This window comes from Limanda limanda, chromosome 8 (genome assembly GCF_963576545.1).
Source record: "Limanda limanda chromosome 8, fLimLim1.1, whole genome shotgun sequence".
NCBI lineage: Eukaryota > Metazoa > Chordata > Actinopteri > Pleuronectiformes > Pleuronectidae > Limanda > Limanda limanda.
The window spans coordinates 7,849,918-7,869,650 of NC_083643.1; the positions used below are offsets into that span (position 1 = coordinate 7,849,918).

The window sequence follows — 19,733 nt, forward strand, 5'->3', positions numbered from 1 at the left end:
CCACTGGTGGACGACCCTGTACAGCTGTAAATTCCTCCGCTCTTTCTCTAACTAACAAGAAACCCCAGCAGCAGTAACCCTCCTGGTGAATTATTAATAGAGGCACAGTGACGGCCCAGTGACGGGAGAAAGAGGAGAGGAGGAAATAGGGGCCGGCGTTCTAAATGGCCTTTTTGTCGACCGGCCACTAAGTGATTGGAGTGTTTCTGTTCCGGTCCTAACGAGACAGTGAATGCAGTTCATTAGGCCCCAGCGGTCGCCATGGCAGAGTGTACGCTTGTTAGTGCTGAGAGTCAGAGGCAGAGACGAGAGGGCTGGTGAAGGACCCTGGAGACGGAGAACGTGCCGCGGCGGAAAGAGGAACGACAGCGGGCAGGACGGAGGAGGCTGCAGGTCCTCTGTGCACGGAGACCCTTCAGTCCACCGGGGGTCTCAGGCCTCTTATACAGCAATGACAACAAAGACGAGGGGGTTGTTCAACCATCATCAGGAGAACTGGAGGATTCTTCTTTAAACTAAAGCTCTAATGCTCTGAGTGGAACTGGGACCAGTTAACACATTTCCTCAGTTCACCACCTGTATCCATGTTTTTGCTTTAGAACTACAGAATTGTAATCAGTGTAGAAATGTATGTACTGGTACGTATTTTTCATAATTTTCCCAAAAAAAACAATGGGACAATGTACACAATGTACACCATTGTCAATGGGACAATATACACCTCTATAAAGCCCTGGTTTGACTTTTGACTCGACTATAAATATACATATAAATATTAAGATAGATTAAGATTAAGATACATTTATTTGTGCCAAACACATGCACAGACATGCACAAGCACACTCCTGGTGCAGGACAAACAGAGCAGTGAGCAGCCATGTACGGGAGCAGATGTTAGGGGAGTAAGGTGCCTTGCTCAGGGGCACTAGACAGGGTAGGGAGAATCCTCCTGGATTTTTGGACAGATCAATCCAGGTTCGTCTTTTTGTTGTTTCTCCGTGGAGTCGAACCAGAGACGGACCAAAGACCTTTTCTGCCCATAGTCCAAGTTTCTGCCACTAGTCCACCGCCTCTCCTCTGATATATCCGATAAATCCGACAAAGATCAGAATACTCCATGTCTTCATTTGATTGTTTATTCTGAGTATCTCACATAATGTTGTTTACATGTCATATACAGAATGAGCCTAATATCGGAATATTGCTTTCCATGTAAATCTAATCAGCGTTATTCACTTTAATGATTTGTGTATTTGCAAAGTCGCACAGTAAACAGGCTTCACATAAACCCACTCACATGTCTTGGACCACGATGTACTGGTGCGGCACCAGGCCGTCGATGCCGTTGTGCCGTCCCTCCCACCAGTCCTCGGACGCTCGCTGGTAAAGCAGCAGGGACGCTCCCTTCTTGAAGGACAACTCCCGGGAGGAGCGGCCGATGTAGTCGAACTTGGCGATGGCTTCGATGGGCTCGCCCTCTGTGAGCGGAGAGAGAGAGAGGAACACACGGGTCAAGAGGAGGCGGCTGCTATCGTGTGTGCAGACTAGGGTTGCAAAGGGGCGGAAACTTTCCGGAAACTTTCCACGGAATTGTTTGGCTAACTATTTATATCTCTGGCATTGCATTAGTGTGTTTTTACAACTTTTTTCTTATCTTATTCTGCAGAACAATGCCACGTGCACTATCTCATGTGTGGAGACATTTCACCCCATCCAATGTAGAAGGAAAGGCTGTGTACATCTGCAAATACTGTGCAAAGACATTGTTAAGAATGACACAACGATGCAGAAGCATATAGTCAAGTGCCCAAAGTTTCCTCAGGGCTCAAATCCGCCTATGACATAAAAATTTTTTATATTTATGTCTGTATATGACAAGGTAAATACAGTTAGTATAAATTACCCACTACATTTCCAGTTTATTCCTGTTATTTCCCGTTAATTCCCGTTAATTCCCGTATATTCCCGTTAATTCCCCGTTAATTCCCATGGAAAGTTTCCAACTTTGAATATTCCCGGAATTTTGCAACCCTAGTGCAGACGTTTCAATGACAGCGGCTCAGTATTAGCAAATAAAAATCTCTATGGACAATACAATAAATGCAGTTATACACGTTGGCTCTGGTACGGTTGAATATCGGCGTGTTTACAAGCGTGGCGCTTCCACAGTTCAAAGTGAGCTGAGCCAGTTTGTTACTTTAGTTGTGGTCAATAGTAACCCCGGCTGGACAACACCAGGCCTGGGCTGCAACAGGCCCAGAGGAGATGTAGCAGGGTATTAATAGAAGCTGGGGAGAGGAGATCCATATGACTCAGGGGCACATCAGTCACCGCATGGATCATTAGATTGGTTTGATAACTAATCGATAACTGTTCAAACATCCCTGGATCAGTGACATGGGATAGAAAGGTGGTAAAAGTTAGTGCAGACCATACTAATTAATGGTATATTGCTCAGTCAATATAAGACTGTATAACAATTCATCTATTCTGACAGATCTTTAACTTTTTATGTCTGTGTGACTGAAGATCTGCTTTGTGTTGATGTCAATCCTGAATAAAACATCTGTGGTTCCAGCTACAGTCGACTCTCCGAGCCAATATTCATGCACTACAGCAACACAGGTCTAAAAATAGCATCTTATCCCTCCCTCCCTCACTTCTTCCCTCCTCCGATCGCACTTTAAGTCAGACAAGAGGGGGGGGTCCCTGGACAGACATAGCCTCACCCCAGCACTGCCTCTCTCTCTACACACACACACACACACACACACAACGTTAGGTAAGGGAACAGAGCAAATGGCTGCAGCCTGCAGTGGCCGTGAAAAGCCAGCGTGATTTATCTTTCACAGGAGCTTAAAAAGTAAGTCCCTGGTGAGCGGAGAGGCCACGTGAGAAAGCGCCTGAGCAAAGCAACGGGTTCTTTATTTTTCTCAGTGTCCTTCTCGGCCACATCTCCATTTTATTTTTCTTGTTCAACGTTTATCTGGCCACCTTCCTTGCCTCATCAGGATTGACAGGGCGGATGTAACGTGGCTCCAATGAAATGTGACAAGCAGGAATTTACTGGCTGAATTAATTGAGCTGCACTGCGGGGGACAAGGCCGTTAATAAAGTTGACAGGACCTTCACCGGTCACAGGGGTTTTTCCTCATCTCTATGTTCTCTGGCTCTTTCCTTTTACTTCCACCTATCCATCGTTCCTCCTCTAGGTCTCTAAATGTTCGACTGAAATCTAGTTCTGCAGTGACGTGGCTGCGGCTGAAAGCATCGGGCTATAAACTCTACTCCCGGCTCGGTAAAGGATGCCCTCGGTCATGCTGTGCAATTACAACGGAGAATCGTTGCAGACTCTACCACCCGAGGTCAGACGCTCTCTCTCTCCTACTGCGACTGGAGTTAAAGACACGTTGAACCCTGGGAGCTGGAGGCCTGTGGTGAGAGAGGCAAACTGTCGGATGTCTTACACAAGCCAGTGGAGCGGCCTCTTGTGTGGACACGGCTCCACATCCAAACAAAGAAACGATCAATAAAATAGAGGTTATAATTTTATTGTTCCCTTCTTCTCTTCTAGCTATATTTTCCTCCTGCTACAAAACAGTAGACGATAAAAACACGAGAGCGGGTAGGACATAACGTTTTATGGGTGAAGTGATAACTCTGCTTGTAGAGCAAAATTCACTTCCCTTTGACGCATGAAAACCAATACATACAATATGCCTGCTAGATGACAACAAGGACATGTAGCCGTACTCCTGCAAAGACATATATATATAATCAATGTGCCAGCTAGTTCAACTCTGACCTTCTAGCAAATTTAGTAGATAGGACGTCAATGTATTGATTGTGTGCAAGAAGTGCCACGCTAAAAACCTGAGCGTTTATCATCCTGCGTTTCAGCCAGGGCCCATGAGACTGACATGTGTCCTGAGCATGTTCACAGAGACTGGGACATTATATAGCTCTGGTTGGGGCCTTTCATTGATTAACATGACTGCTGCTTTAACCAAGAAACAATGAGCAGGACAGATACACAGTAGATGGTCTAGTGTCACATCTTAAATTTTTGTTCATCTTGGTTTCGATTCAGAATAAGAGAGGAAACTTGAAAGTAAAAATGGCTTCATCTGGCTGGTTAGAGAATTCTGAGTATTCTGAATTGACCGTCGTGCAAGTGTTATCAAACAACTGGAGCCGGACTGACGTGAAATTATATAAAAGAGTTACAAATTTCAAATACCGATATATCGGCCAATGTAGATACTAAAACAAAACAAATGTCAATCATTCCTACATTATAAAACCCTTCACTTGAATTAAGAAATTGCAAATCCTCGATTATTTCTTTTTTAAAATAAAAGTTTTCATATCGACAAACATAAAAGCTTATTCTTGATATGCCTGTAAAATACTCATATCGGCCAATATCATCAGTCAACCAATAAATCAGTTGGACTCTATAATTCATCTGTGGTTAACATTTGACAGCCAGCTCTGTGACACAATGTAAAGGTAATACACAAGAGCCACAAACTGAGAATAAGCTTTATTAAATATCTAAATTGACCTTATAATAGCATTAGCATTTTCTCCTCTAAGACCAGACTAAAGCAACTATCACACAGCTTTATCCTCTGACCGGTTCAAATCATCTGTCTGAGTTCCAGAGCTCCAACACACTCCAGAAGGTCTGTGGCGTTGAAACAATCAGACTTCAACGTGGAATGATTTTTACTCCTCTTTCTTTCTCTTTTCCTCTCTGTCTCCTGCTCTCATACTTTCAGCGCAAATAGAATTTGAGCCTCGAGACAAGAGGAGAGAACAAGAGTGCTCATAACCAAACAGGAAAAGACGTTTGCTTTTGTGTCTGAAAACTGAATGAGGTCATGGGGATTTAAAAATAACCGATGACAATAACTTGACCACAGTTCAAGACTCCACGGGGAGGGACAGAGTCAGTGTCTACATCCTCCTCCCAGTCTGCACAGACAAAATGAAAAAACACTTTTGGACGAAAACCATGGCAGCAAGGGGTTTCTGGAAAATGTAATCATCCATTAATTACTTAAAGAGTTGATGGCTGCCATGTGTGTTTTACAAAAGGAATCCACGCATGCAGGAGTTTCTCTGTGTAATCACTCGTCCGCTTAAGTTACACAGTCACAAAGTCATCCAGGTGATAACTTTAATTTGGAAGCCGAGGGAATAACGTAATGCAAGGAGATCAACAATACGTTCACATCGTCTATGGAGACAGATGATGAGTGATGACGGGGAGCCCCTAAAAAACGTCTCTGGGCGTGAGGAGGAGACGGGATTGGGGCAGATGTTGTCACCATGGAAACAGGTTTAGGGAAGTCTGTTACCAGGGGAAGACTCGGAGACTTGGCTCAGCTATAGGTTGATTCTTTATTCATCACATTTTGTACATCTGGTCAGCGCCAAGTCAGGAGTATTAATCACTTTTTAATGAGCTGGACTTTTATTGTCTTTCTGCTTTTCTTTGGAAGTTAAACAGCGACTCCTGACCCTGTCTGACACTTTGGCTTCAACTAGCTCGCTCATTATTTGCTTTGGACCCGACCACCCGGCGTCCAGTTCACCAAAACAAAGGCCCACATGTATGATCACACAACTTGAAACGTATCCCGCCCATGTCTGAAAGAAGCAAATCATTTCCTCCAGTGGTTACATGAGCCTGGAGTGTTTTTTAAATTCATATTTCTCCTGGACACATGGAGATGTCGTTAAACCGAGAAAACCCAGACTGTATAGTTTTTGAAAAGCTATAAAACGGGACACTCTTGATACACTCCATACATTTTCTATTCTTTTACAGATGAATACAGCAGATTTTTCACAGGGTGATGAAAAAACTCATTTCAACCTAAGGCTGTAACCCTTCAAAGAAGAAATGTTCCCAAGGGGTTCAGGGGGTGCAGACCACCATGGTAATTTGTAAAAAAGGGGACGTGGAGATGTCCCAAGATCCCGAGGGAAAAAACTGTATTAGAATATGAATGGCTGCCTGTCACTGCAAGTCCAGTTCCCCAACCCTTCAAGGTTACTGCATTTACCAAGCTGAAAGGCAGGATTAGCTGCACAGAGCGGAATTTAACCCTCGCAACACCAAGAACAAGGGGGAAGTCGGGTGTGAATGTGACACATTTCCACATACAACTTAACAGCTAGTTGTGTGTTGCATGTTTGTACAGGCACTCACCGTCCTCGCTGGTGTGCGTCTCGGTGCCTCCCTCGTTGTCTACCTCCTCCAGGGCTCCGTGCTCACTGTAGGGGCTCTCGCTGTGGAGACACCAAGCAGAACATCAGGGTCACGGACACGGCAGAAAAGTGAGGGGTCAGTTACAAAACAGAAATCAGGACTGAATATTATCCTGTTGTGTAGTTTCACTTCTTTTAGGAGTTAGTTAGAAATGAAATCAACAGGCAAATCTCATGACAAGAAGGAAAAGAGTTTGCTAAGATTTGAGGTTTACTGGTCCTCAGAAGGTCAATGTTTACGCTGGGGCTTAAAGAGGACTACTGCAAAATTGAACGCTCGTTGTTTTATTTTTCTCTGTATCTGTAAAGATATATATTTAGATATATATATTTTATTTTCTATTTTAAATGTTTGATATTCTATTTTATTCTATTTTATTGATATTCTATTTTATTCTATCTTATACTATTTCTATTTTTATTTTATTTTTTTGGTTGAAATTACTGAGCATTGCCTAAAGAGAGCCTGTGACCAAAGTATTTCATTGCCAGCGACTGCTTCATGTTATCTCTGTGCATTTGACAATAAAAATCTTGAATCTTGAATCAAAAACAAGTGTACATGCACTCACACAATAGATTTGTGCATCTAACACACACACACACATTTGTACTTCTATCTTAGTGAGGACACTCATTGACATGATACATTCCCTAGCCACCAACCTGAACCGTAACCATCCAAACTTAATTTCTAACCCTAACCTTAACCTAAGTCTGAGTCTAACCCTAAAACCAAGTCATAACCCTCAAACAGTCCAGTGAGTAGGTGAGGATGTCCTCACTTTCCAAAAATGTCAGCCAAGACAACAAATGACAAATCTCCTCAGGGCTTCACCAGCTTCCCTGGAGGGACACGTTGTGCTGAGACAGGTGATTAGCTCCAGCCACAGATAAATCCCTGTCAGTCTGAGATGATGTGAGGGCATCGACCAGGAGAAACAGGGTCAGGTAAAGAGAGGGAGAAACAAGTGAGCAGCAAAGACGTTGGGGTTTGACCTCAGTGCGTCCTGCAGTTCACCTGATCGTCCTCTCGGTGCCAGGTGACCTCTGTGTTCCTCCTCCTGCTGTGATGGTAGTTATTATAGTCATTGTTTCAGCGTGTCTCACCCAGAGAGCGCTCCACCATGTGAAGTCAGCGCTGAGACATGCTCTACCTTGTCATGTTCCTAAACCACAGACGTCTAATTGGCCGGTGTAATTACTCATATCTTCTCTGCTGAAATTCTACTGACACAGCTGCGGCGAGTGCACGCATACCTGCATGTTGAGTGAATCCCTAAAGGAGCAGGGTTGGCTCCATTCACAGAAAAAAAAAATTGAATAAGAAAACCACTGGTGCAGACTCTCGAACATCCATCTTTTTTTTCTGAAAAGCTGTGCAGCTGCATGAAGTGACCTCATCACAATGATTCTGTATGTGACTGGGTAACCTACGACACCAGTGACAGGCCCAGCAGCCACATCGTGCTCTGGATCCACTTCTGAGTAAGAGAGTGAAGCTCAACCTTAAACTAGAAGGATACTTAGTAGAGCACATTCAGTCCCCTTGTGAAACCACATCTAAATTCACTTAAATTTTAAGATTTTGAGTCTGACCAAATTGCTAAACATGCCTGATTTGTTTTTAAAAAAAAATCCATTGAATTATTCTTTGAGAAATCCACAAAAAACATGAAACTAGTAACCTCACATTGTTAAAAAAAAAGAAATCCTGCATTCGCCCCTTGGTTCAGATCTGCACCAAAAGTGAATGGGTACTTCCCTGACCCATACTTCATCCTTCCACCGAGTTTCGTGGTCCAGTAATTTTTCTGTCATCCTTCTAACAAAAAATACAGACGAGAACATTGGCGGAGGTAAAAATAACTTTTCATTCCTCACCAATAATCTCCTCCTGCCATGCACTTCTCATAACAGGGGCCGTCCAGTTCTTTGGCGTCAGGGAAGATTGTCTCGTTGTGGATGATGATGGTCTTGATGATCTCGTTGACGTGGGCCTGGCAGGAGACCTGGTCTAGGGTGTCCGGCGTGGGCATGAGCGTGGGGCCGAAGCAAATGGCCAGATTGTACGGGTCCATCATGTTCTCGTCACTGTACTGGGACAAACTGGAGAAGGGAATTGAAAGAGAAAAGAGGGAGGGATAGATAGATGAGAGTGGGGACAGTATTCCACATCAAATCATGACTGACAGCCTCAAAGAAGCAGTAATGGTTATTGTCTATTGACTCACTGGTTGAGGAAGGCGAATAGGTAGCGCATGACGATGAGGACCGATCTGGGAATGGTGAGGAGGAGCTTTCGGATGTAGAGAGCTCTCTCATACAGGTTCTCTATTCCTAGAACAGCAAACAAACACAGGGGTGTGGTGTTAAAATCCCACTCCAGCAGTTTATTGGCCCCCTGGGACTCTTCAAAATGACATTTTCAAAAGCGTTGTTGTGAAAAGGAATTCCCCAGTGAATGTAACAGTACACCTTCCTTCCTCATTCAGTCACTGGGAGCTCTGTATATGCATTTCCATCACTGGGGATAGATACCAGGAGATCACTATTCTAATGGGTGACGCATTTCTTTTGTGTTATTAATCAAGTTTTCCAGTAAAAATAGTGCCCTGGTGGCAAAGAGGGTAACATGGTAAAAAAAAGGGTTGTAGGAAAACCATATAAACATGGATATTGTAGTTTTTGTGTCACCATTAACTGTGAATCAGTTTTGACATCAAATTGAAATGCTGAAGCCAAATAATTGGTAATTTCCACTTGAAGATAGAAATACGGATCCATGTTGGTGTCCTTAATCATATAAAAGGCACGAACGGGACATGTTAACATGGATTTTCACCATAATATTGCAAAAATGAATTAAGTAGAAATAAAACCCAGAGTCTGTTGTGTCCATTCACCTCTCAGATGAAATTCAACACCTCAATATACTCTACATGACAAACACATTTCAATCTCATGGTGTTAAAATATTGATTATCACCAAGTCCCAGACTATAAAATACAAGAGCATTTTGAAACGAAGCCAATCACTTATCAGAATTACTGTGACTCTCTGGGGCTCCAGCAGAGAGAAGTGATATGTGTGTGTATACAGAGGCCACAGGAAATGTATTAACTCTGTGGTATTGCCCTTCACCTCTGCTGACACCACAGAGGAAGAGAAAGAGGAGAAGGAAAGAGGAGAAGGAAGTCAGCATTCATCGTTAGCACCTGACAACCTGAACCCCGAGTAGTTTTCCGGCTTTTTTCCCCCCAATCCTTCACCCACTTTTTCCCGCCTTACCAGCAAGATAATGACTTTATAACCTGTGTAACTTTATAAAAGAAGCAAAAAAACATTCTGAGTCGTTGTGATTTTGTGTTTAATCAAAATGCCGGAGGACGCCAACCTTTATGTGTTTTATTACTCATCTCATTTGTTCCACTGTGGCACTTGAAGCAGCTTATTTTATTTGGCTGAGCTGCTGGCTGCTAAAAATAGTCCCGTCACCCTCCAGCTACTCTGTGCCATCTGGGATTCAGGCTTCTGGGATACTTGGGATGTATTTCATTTTTCATGAATACCTAACAAGGGATTCTGGGAGGCTGCTCAGTACTTCAGAAAAAGCTAGTGTTTGAAGATGTACTCCAATGAGCGCTAAAGAAAAATCCCCTAGAAACACCTGTGAAGTCACACCTGCACAAAACACACATGCTGCACATTCCAAAATCAAAGATATCGGTAGGCGCTGTTCTCTGCTGTCGAGAGCGAGTGAAGGGCAGAGTGATCTCGTAGCTGCGCTGAGCTTCTCCATATGGAATAAGCAGAGGGTTTTTAATATGGAGCCTGCCGGGCATTCAGCCCACACTGCAATCACTGGCATGTTGAGCCGGGGAATGTAAACAGGGAATCCCATCACTCATCCTGCACAAATGAGTAAAAGTACACCCACGAAACACACACACACACACACAAAGCCGAACAAGGCTTTACATCACATGCTGCGTCCATGTGACCATGCATGTTCAATTGTTCTTTATCAGAGCTAAAAGCCCTCATATGTCATGTCATGTCTTAGCAGATCAGAGCACACAAAGAGCTGACTGATCAGAGAACTGACTCGACATGACAATGCCACTATTCTTGAGAGGACTTCAGTGTGGATGCAGCTCGAAATTCAAATAGTGCTCAGTTCTGTGGACATTTCACATTCCATCACCATCGAGTAAGCATGTTCAGATAATAACCCTCTCAGTGCTCAACCAGTTACCTCATAGTGTCTCAAGAAGAAGCCAGACGCTGTTCGATTTTGAAGTATGATAAATTATCTGTTTTTAGAAAATGAGTAAAAGTCTTTGGAAATGTACTTTCACAAGTCCTGTAATAATATGTGAGTTAATTTGATTAAAAACAGCAAGGGTCAAAATTTTGTCTGAGTGACATTTCCTTTTAAACGAAATTAAGTGATTTTAAAAGACAAAACACAGTGAAAAGGTTCTTACTGATGCAGGAGAGCAGATCATTGAACCTCTCTTTGGGGAAAAGAGGGTTCTCCAGACCCCGGAAGTAAAGTTTGAGAACGCCGGCCACTGAGTTGATGTCGTGACCGTTCTCATCATCCGTCAGAGGGTCGTTTCCTAAGGCACAGGAAAGTCAGCAGGTCAGATGGACATCGATAACAATCATGACTCAATGTGAAATATAACTAATTAACAACCAACTCAAAAAGATTAATGGCTCAAAATGCTGAGTAAAAATGTTTAATATTTAATTATGTATAAGAGTTACCGAGCGATATGGGTTTTTGACGTGACATGTCTGTGAAAGGTTCAAATCGGTCAATGTTTATCGGCGAACAGATAATCGAGCACTAAAATATTTTGCCGTTGTAGTTTATTAAACATCTCTTACCTCTTTCAAACGAGTTCTTGATGTCATTGACTTCCAGCTGAGATCCAGACACACGGAATATTCCTTGATGCTGGAGGCCTGAAGAGAGAAACACAAAGAAAGCGAGTGATGAAGACGGAGAAACAGCTTCATCAGTCTGAAGAGGCACATCCTGCTCTTTAAGCCCCTTCACTTTTTTAATTAAGGATAATTAATGAGTCAGGGAGGCGGCAATCAAGCTTTACCAACGTGTCTTTCAGCTGGGATTAGGACTTACTGAGGGGAGAAGTCAAAGGTCGGGAGGAACATAATTAGTTTGCTGTTTGCCTTTTAGATTTCTCCCTGTCTGTCGCTCACTGATTGGGAGGACGCAGCCGACGACCCTGTGAACAGCTGAGTGCTGTCACATCTTTAATGCTGAGAGCTTACAGTCCGTCACAGTGACATTTCTGATCTGGTTTAAAACCAATATTCTAACTCATCACTCGTGCTGGGCTGAGCTTTCCCGTCTGTCTCCTGGAACACTGGGAAAGTGGGCGGTAAATGGCTTTACCATTGTAAACAGGATGGAATCTGCATTTTCCCATGACTGAAGTGGAGCCACCACTTTACATGAAAAAGAAAATGCACACGCCCCAAACAATCGACGCCCAGAAATCACTTAAGTGTCACTTTTCATCAAAGTCAGATAAACCCACAAATAAAGCAGGTTTGTAGATTCAACAAATTAAATATTTAAAAGTCATTAACCCATGTTTTATAAACAAAAGGGACAAAACGTCTTTACAATACACTGAACACTAACACACTCACCATATAAGTTTATGCAGCGGATGCAGCTCTCCACCACACGAGGAATAGCCTGTCCAGAATCCTTTAAAAGGAAAAATAAGAAAACACACAATGTCAGACCGTGTATAGTTTGACTTTAGTTACATGCACGAGAGCTAGAGCCCGACCCGAAGGATATACAGTTAATATCAATAGCAAAAATATGATTTTATAATAGATTTACTGAACAAACTATGAAATTAAATATATCACACAATAATATTAAAGGTGTGACAGTAAATGTAATTGTAGTAAATATAAGAAATTGAATAAATAGAAGCCTACAATTAGACTATTGTATATTAAACACGACATTTCTTTTTTCACAGTTTCTTTTTGCATATCGGCAAACAGATTATATCTGTTATAACCCAATTGTATAGGCCTGTAAATGTTGGGGTCGGGCTCTAAGCGGCAACTTGTCAATGTGATGTTAGACGTATAAACATGCAAACACAGGGACAGGGAAGTTTGTAGGGTAACATGCAAAGTTAGGGTTGTAAAGTTGAAATCTGACCAAGACAGACTGAGTAGACATCTCTGGCTTTTTTAATTGTACAAGCACATTCGACGAAATATCGCAAATTATATAAAAATCCCTGACAAGCTTTAACATGTTCAAACAAGTTGTTCGATGCTTATATTATATAAATACTTTTATATTGAGCAGCACTTGAGCTCACCCTGTGTTTAAAATGAACAAAAGCTTATCTACAGAATTACACACTTGATATGACTCCACACTTAAGAAGTGAAGTGTGCTCTTGTCTTGTCTCAGTGGCAGCTGCTCCTGAGGCAGTGACTTTTACAGTGGATCTGTTCACAGGCCTGAGGGTCCGAAACCAAGCGAACATGCCAAAGTCAACCATCACTGGATTACAGCTGTGAGGGTTGAAGCTCAAATGTGGGTAAAATAAAAATTATTGGAATTTGATTAAACCAGGTTTTCTTCAACTCAGTCTGACTCAGGCTACACACGTTTGTTTAGTTGGTGAGGAAAAAACAACATGAAGTGGAAAATGATGTTAAGACAGGACAGATAAAGGAAGTGAGCGCAGGCAAGCAGCATGGGGCCCCCCCAAGACGCTTCAAGGTGTCTACCTGATGTCGAGCGTGTGAGTTCCGTCGTCCACGGCTACAGAAATGTCGCAAGAGCCAGTGATGGAGGAGGGGGAGAGAGAAACAGAAAGAGAGAGAGAGAGAGAAAAGCAAGACCCAGATTAGGACCAGAGCAGCTGCCCACCAAAGCTTTTTACTGAAGAAGAGTGCACCCCTCATTCCACTCTGTGCTGGCATCCGACCCAAAAGAAAACAGTGAGAGCTGGACAGGCCCGGGCTCGGCCTCCGGCGAGAGGCCGGGAAGAGGCCGGAGGAGGAGGAGGAGGGAGGCAGCCAGGACTCGGCAGCATCCGCTCCCTGACTGCCATCGTCTCGGCTGCTTTCACTGGCCCCCGCTCCCGCTCTGGAGGAGGAAAGAACCTCTCTGCCAGGGCGGCTCAGCGATGCCAGGTCAGCAGCAGAGTCAGGGGGGAGCTGACGGAGACAAACATCTATCCCTCCAACTGCCATTCCTCTCCTCCTGCAGCCCTCCAAAATCTGTCAGTGCCAGCCCCCTACATCTCAGACACAGACTGCCAGAGCTCACTGACTCATGAGGAAGGTTTCCAGAAGCCATCTTAGCACAAATACGTTGTTTTAGTTTAGTTGTTGTTGTTGGAGGGAATAAATCAAAGCTAAGATGCTTTGGGGGAACCCACCAAAATGGCCAGAAAGCCAGAGCGAGACAGAAAATGGAAAAGGAGGAGGAGCGACGTCGGGCGGACAGACTGATAATCAGTACCTTGATAAACGACTCCAAATTGCCATTAAATAACCTAACATTAAAAACGGAGCGGGGTCGAGCCCGCCGGGTGCCAGTGTGGGTTTTGAGCAGCCCGTTGGGATGTCTAGAATACAAAGAGTGAATTAGAACAAGTAAACGAAACAGTTCTTCTTTCAGGATGTTCTATCTGAGAAGTTATTCTCAATGTCCTTCAAAAACAGCCGACTAATCTCTTAAACCCTCCGGCTGAAGATGATGGACAGGAGGAGTATTTTCAGTTACTTCTCTTCTTTACATTCACATCCTTTATTTCTGCATAAGACATCACATGCTGGTGGAATCTCAGCCCCCGCTGGGAGCACCCACCTCCTGACGGGCCCTGTGGGAGACCTCCTCTCTTAGTTTGACTGTGAGTGTGTGTCTGTGTGTGTGTGTGTGTGTGTGTGTGTGTCTGTATGTGTGTGTGTGACTTAATGCAGTGTTGTTTCTTTTGACCTGGAGATGAAATGAGTCCAGGACTTCAGTTCCTTCTGCCGCACAATTATAATGACAAAACTATTCAGCTGGAAAAGCCTGAGGATGTTTTAAATATCTGATCGCACCAACACCGAGGATGAAATCTTTGTAAGACAACACTTTGTTATTGTGTGCACCATCACCCCAATGAGGAGTAAGTCAATGTTCCTTTAATGTAAGACTAATGTTACTTTTTTGGCATTTTTAAATTATATATACTGGTATTAATTTGCTTTAAAGAACAGGCCTGCAAATTTGAATTAATTTCATCACTAATTGAACTGACAATAAGTTTGAAAATGTTATTTTTACTATAAATATGATCAAAAATATGGAAAAAACAGACAACTACAGCTACAGCAATGTACGTAAAGATAAATCCGGATTCCAAACTAGAACATGAATGATGACGTGTTTTCAAAGTTGCAAAATCTTAAGATGTTTGATATATTTCTTTAAACCCTGACAAACAGTACTTTAGTGACTGAAGAACAACATCTGGCTCCTCATTCTACCGAACAGGGCTTTAAAAACACGGACGCCAGCCCATCTAGTCGATGCGGTTTGTATTTTCAGAGTCTAACTATACGAACACATCCGAACGTCCCGAGGCAAAGTGTCATCGCCTTGATGAGCTGCGACATGTCACAAGCGCTCCTGTGGCTGATGAGGGAAAACTGGATGTGAAACCCAAATATGCACGTGGATCCTTTAAGTGTGTGTGTGTGTCTGTGTGTGAGTGTGCACTTTACCTTGTGGTCATGTAGTCAGCTCTGTGGCCTGCGGGTGAGAAGAGAAGAGATGTGAGGGGAAGTTAAATGTGTGGACATGCCAGGACCTGTCTCTGAGGTCCCTGCGGTGCCTTGTGCACACGCCTAGTGGAGCATTTGAAGGCTGCCATCTGTCCACAGCACAGGGCCTCTTGAGCAGCACAAACACAACCCGTACACACACCTATACGTGCACGCACAGACACACACTGACGATTTCAGCTTCATTACAATCACAGCACAAACAAACATCTCCCAGACTCACAGTTGTACAGTTTACGACTGACGCCGTCCCGCAGACACACTCATCATTATACAAATACACAGACGTTCGAGTTTGAACACGTAAGACTGAACACAAAATAGCTTCCAACTGTTTTTTGGCGGAAACGGGCGTATTTCTGTTTGTGGGACTGCTCCAGTGACCAGAGTCTGACCCGTCTGCGTGACTCACACTGTACTTCAGCCCAGTGACAGCAGCGTGATTAAGGATCGTGTGGGTGGAGCACGAGGGTTTCTCGCTTTCTCGCGGCTGCATCGCTAATTATTGCGGACAGTTTGACGGAGACCACCGGGACCGCTGGTTAAAACAATGACTGACAGATTCTCCCTGGGCTGGTGGTAGATTAGCCGATGCCTACAGGGGATCCCACCAGTGTAGAACAAGGAGAGGCCGTGGTAATGACCGCCACCCCGTTAATACGTGGCGGCCCATTAAGTACAGGGGGAGAAATCATTCACTAAGACGGATAATACAAGTTCACAATCCCCCTCGGCTCCGGCTAAAACCCAGATTAACATCTAGGAGCTCGGTCTAGTGGAAAAAGCAGGAAAACAGTGGGACGTTTGCCACCGAGAGAAACTGAAATGATTGAGGAGAGCTAAATATTTAAATGCATATTTAAAAAATAGAAACTAATTGAAAAATATCCATATTGGCTCCCATTAACAGAGTTGGAAACATGAAACCCGGGTGAACGAGACAGTTTCACCTTTTTCTTTATTTTGACGCTTCACCTTTTCTGGCTATTCACTTTCTTCTCCTCTACTAAGTCAATCACTTTTCTTAATGGATTAATCCGCGTTTAAAACCTGCATATACCTACTAATTGTGTTCTAATTCATTATTTATTATGTTGGCTGTTTGGACACGGTTTGGTTTAATGTTCTGATTTCTACTGAGACACTGAAACAGTAAAAGTGACATTTAGAGAAGTGTAAGTAACTCCACCTGAACACTGGGAGCTTTTAGAGGCTGGTAAATAAAAGAGACGGTGGCCCTACCTTCCCCGAGTGTCCTCTTCAGCAAGTCGTGTTTGGCCTGCAGCTTGGAGATGAGATTACTGCCCTCCAGAAACTCCCGGAATTTCTGTGGAGAATTGAGAGTAATTACACAGCGGCCCTGAGAGTGCCAGCCACGGCGCCCGCTCCTCCGACAGCAATCTGACGATAACGCGGCAAAGGGCAAAGGACACGCCGAGGATCTTCTTAAAACCTTTATCAGAGCATGTCCATCTCCAGACTGGAACAGGATAGTGCTTAGTTTTACAAAGTAGGAACATTTTCGGGGAGAGCTTCCCCTCTAACAGCTGATCAAAGATTTCAAAGGGGGGGGCTGATGCATGAGATTCAGAGTTTTAAATCCTAAAGAGTTTGCATGAAGAGATTAAGAACATTAAAGTCCAGATAAAAGCTTTAAGCTCATATTCCTGGCATTTTCACCTCCTCTAAAACATCCAAGTTTAGAACACAAACTGAGGCAACAAATATTGCATATATAAGAGATTTATTTCTATTTTTGAACAGAAGTAAAAGACATTTCTACATGTTCACACTTCCACTCACCATGAAGTAGAACTGCTCCGTCTCCTGCTGGTTGGCCCTCCTCTTGGCCATGCTGGGTTTGCTCAGGTACGTCTCGGACACGGCCGACTTGACCGACTCGGTGGAGCGGCTGTGGTGGAAACACTCGGACACGTCGTAGTCCTCGATGGTGACCATGTCCTGGATGGTGGTGAGCGTGGCCTCGGACGTCTTCTTGATCTGAGAGCACAAGGAAAGAGGGACAATAAGAAAGGGTTCTCTTCATTTTGACCCCGTACACACTTGGTATTAACATGTGGTTTTTGTGATCTGCTCTCAAGTGGAAAGAGACGCATGTGGGACCACAGTTTAACACCAGGTGTGACACACGCACTCAGAACTGTCCACTAAGGATCGGATGACAAACACCACATGTTTAGACCAGGTGTGTGCTGGGGCCTAACATGATGTAATCATCACAGCCTACAGCCTACAACCCCTCCGCTCTATCCCAAGAGATGCAGTTTCCTAAAAAGTTCACCAGCCCCGGTACATGACTCCATGCAGCGATCCATCTGCAGCCACTCAGAGGAACCAGAGGTGAACAGAGTCGGCTGCAGATGGTTCATGTGAAGATTCATTTCTCTTAACACCTCTTCCGTGTCAACAACAGTGCATCTCCTGGATCCTATGAGGCCATGACTGTGTCCAGTGAATGACACCAGAAGATGTGGGAAATACAAAACTTTACCAACTTATTGTATAAACTATGAAAAAAGATCTGAAGTACACAGAGGAGATGGTAAAAGGTGGAGGTTGACCGATCGGTATAACGATCTGATATTCTAAGATTTAAGTTGTAATTTGACAAATATTGAGATTTCTTTGAGAATGGGGTTAAACATCTGGACATAAGAGTGTGAATTCTTTAAATATATAAGCATCTACAGTAATACTGCCGGTTCTGTGAAGTTTATGCCGGCTAAATGTATTTCATGGAAGTGCTTATACTATTAAAGTTTTATTGCAACCCATCAATTAATTGCTGAGCAAAATCACCCCAAACAATAACTGCAAACCTACTTGTGACTAAGGCTAAAAACAGAACAAGTCATAAAGTTATAAAAGTCATTTTTAGGACATTTGAGTTTTATTTCTTGAACAACAATGATTAATCCCCTCTAATACAAGAATAAAGAGACTATTTAAAATGCCCAGTTGTGATGAACACAAATAACTTTCTGTGAATAAGCTGAATGACTCTGAATGAGGACGAACTGATTAAAACCAGGGAGCAGTCAGGTCAACGGCAATTCTTCTGTCGGATGTTTAATCCCTCAAATTAATTCACTAACTGCCAAGATATAATTTTAATATCGGGACATGTTGACCGAGGATATTTGCTGGGAAAGGAGAAATGGATTTAAAAGAGGAAAAAAAAGGTAGAGGAGACAAACAGAAAAGGAGGAAGAGCTGAGCGACTGTCAAGTGTGAGGATGAATCACGGATGTGAAAACTCTGCAGAAACCGCAACAACAACCACCTCTCTGGAAACATCCAGCTCTGCATTCACCAGAGACACAGTGGGAAGAGAAAAATGCAACTCAATTGTGAGGCTTTTAAACGGTGGGGACCCCACGGGTCAATGGGGCCCCCCCGAGTGACAGGCAGCTGGAATTCTACTAATGATTCTTAATGGTCCGGAGGTGGTGACCCCATTTCTCTGTTATTAAGTTAGTGTGACCTCAGTGCTTATGAAAGAATGGGATGGATTCCTGGTGTTACTGGTATACACACACTGGGACGCCAGTGGATTATAGCTCGTGTGACCTGTGACTCATTTGGCCTTCGAGGAAGAACAAGAACCACCTGAAAAGCAGAAGGTGGACGCCATCACTTTCATGTGCTGCTGTGATGGATGACTGCTCTGTCACAGGGTTGATGAGGACTCAGTGTGGATGAAGTTACATCTTCATCCATCCCATGAAGTGAAAAAAACACATGATGCATGTTGCTGTTCATGCTCAGGGAGCTGTTGACAAGGTCTAGACCTGAAGAAGTTAGGAATAAAAAGAATTCTACTCATCACAGTGTGTTTATGGCTCTTAGAAGGTAACTGTGCATATGTGACAGATATGTAAAATTGTTTCATGGCTTCAGCCGAACAGAGAACCTGATGATCGACCTCAACCAGGCCGCCTCATCTCAGGTGGCCCGTGTGGAGGCAAGATAATCGCTTGCAGTGAAAAGGCTGTTGAGTTTATCCATTATTCAGCAGACGAATAGTTACCAGTGTTCTCTGTTGGGCTCAATTACAACGGAGCTTTTAGAGAGACATGGTGGACATTAGTCACCGCAGCTAAACAATAAACCTGAAGAAAGGGACAGGGGATTTAGTTAAGTTTGTTTGACTTAAATAAACAAAATGGCAACGCAGGTATTTTCTAGGGTCCTTTGTTGACAGTGCTCTGATGTGAGGAGCTCAGTCATCATCCACTGGGAGTAGAACGGGTTCTGTACCAGCAAAATCCAAAAGAACTCAAGTCTTCTCTACATCAGTTAGAGGAAACATCTGTCCCAACCTCTCAAAAAGACAAGACTGCTGTCCATCGCTTTCAATGGACCTCGGAGTGAGTGTGTAAACTGCTGATCATCCTGCTGTGAGCACTAATACACACACACACACACTTTGATGGAACTACCTGAAATGTTTCTGAGGAAAAACAATCACTCCCTCGAAGGAGCCTAAGTTTAGTGTGAAATGTCCTGAGAACAATTCAAGTCTGGTGAGAAGACGATAGACAAAGACAATCATTCTGCGTTAGCTCTG

The 19,733-nt window shown here is 43.5% G+C and overlaps 1 protein-coding gene across 4 annotated transcripts in view; it reads right to left on the minus strand.

The window, feature by feature from the left end:
• Positions 1-19,733, minus strand: part of srgap1a (SLIT-ROBO Rho GTPase activating protein 1a) — a 79,853-nt gene that overhangs the window by 8,130 nt on the left and 51,990 nt on the right. For 2 of the 4 annotated variants that reach the window (XM_061076682.1, XM_061076681.1), the window contains exons 9-19: positions 16,946-17,143; positions 16,385-16,469; positions 15,083-15,110; positions 13,094-13,127; positions 11,975-12,035; positions 11,183-11,260; positions 10,774-10,908; positions 8,517-8,622; positions 8,167-8,391; positions 6,224-6,303; positions 1,298-1,478 (exon numbers count right to left, since the gene is read on the minus strand). In XM_061076682.1, the coding sequence (XP_060932665.1) occupies positions 1,298-1,478; positions 6,224-6,303; positions 8,167-8,391; positions 8,517-8,622; positions 10,774-10,908; positions 11,183-11,260; positions 11,975-12,035; positions 13,094-13,127; positions 15,083-15,110; positions 16,385-16,469; positions 16,946-17,143 (1,211 nt within the window). Of the gene's footprint in view, positions 1-1,297; positions 1,479-6,223; positions 6,304-8,166; positions 8,392-8,516; positions 8,623-10,773; positions 10,909-11,182; positions 11,261-11,974; positions 12,036-13,093; positions 13,128-13,832; positions 13,939-15,082; positions 15,111-16,384; positions 16,470-16,945; positions 17,144-19,733 lie in introns of all 4 variants that reach the window. The other 2 variants (XM_061076680.1, XM_061076679.1) reach the window with 1 other exon arrangement.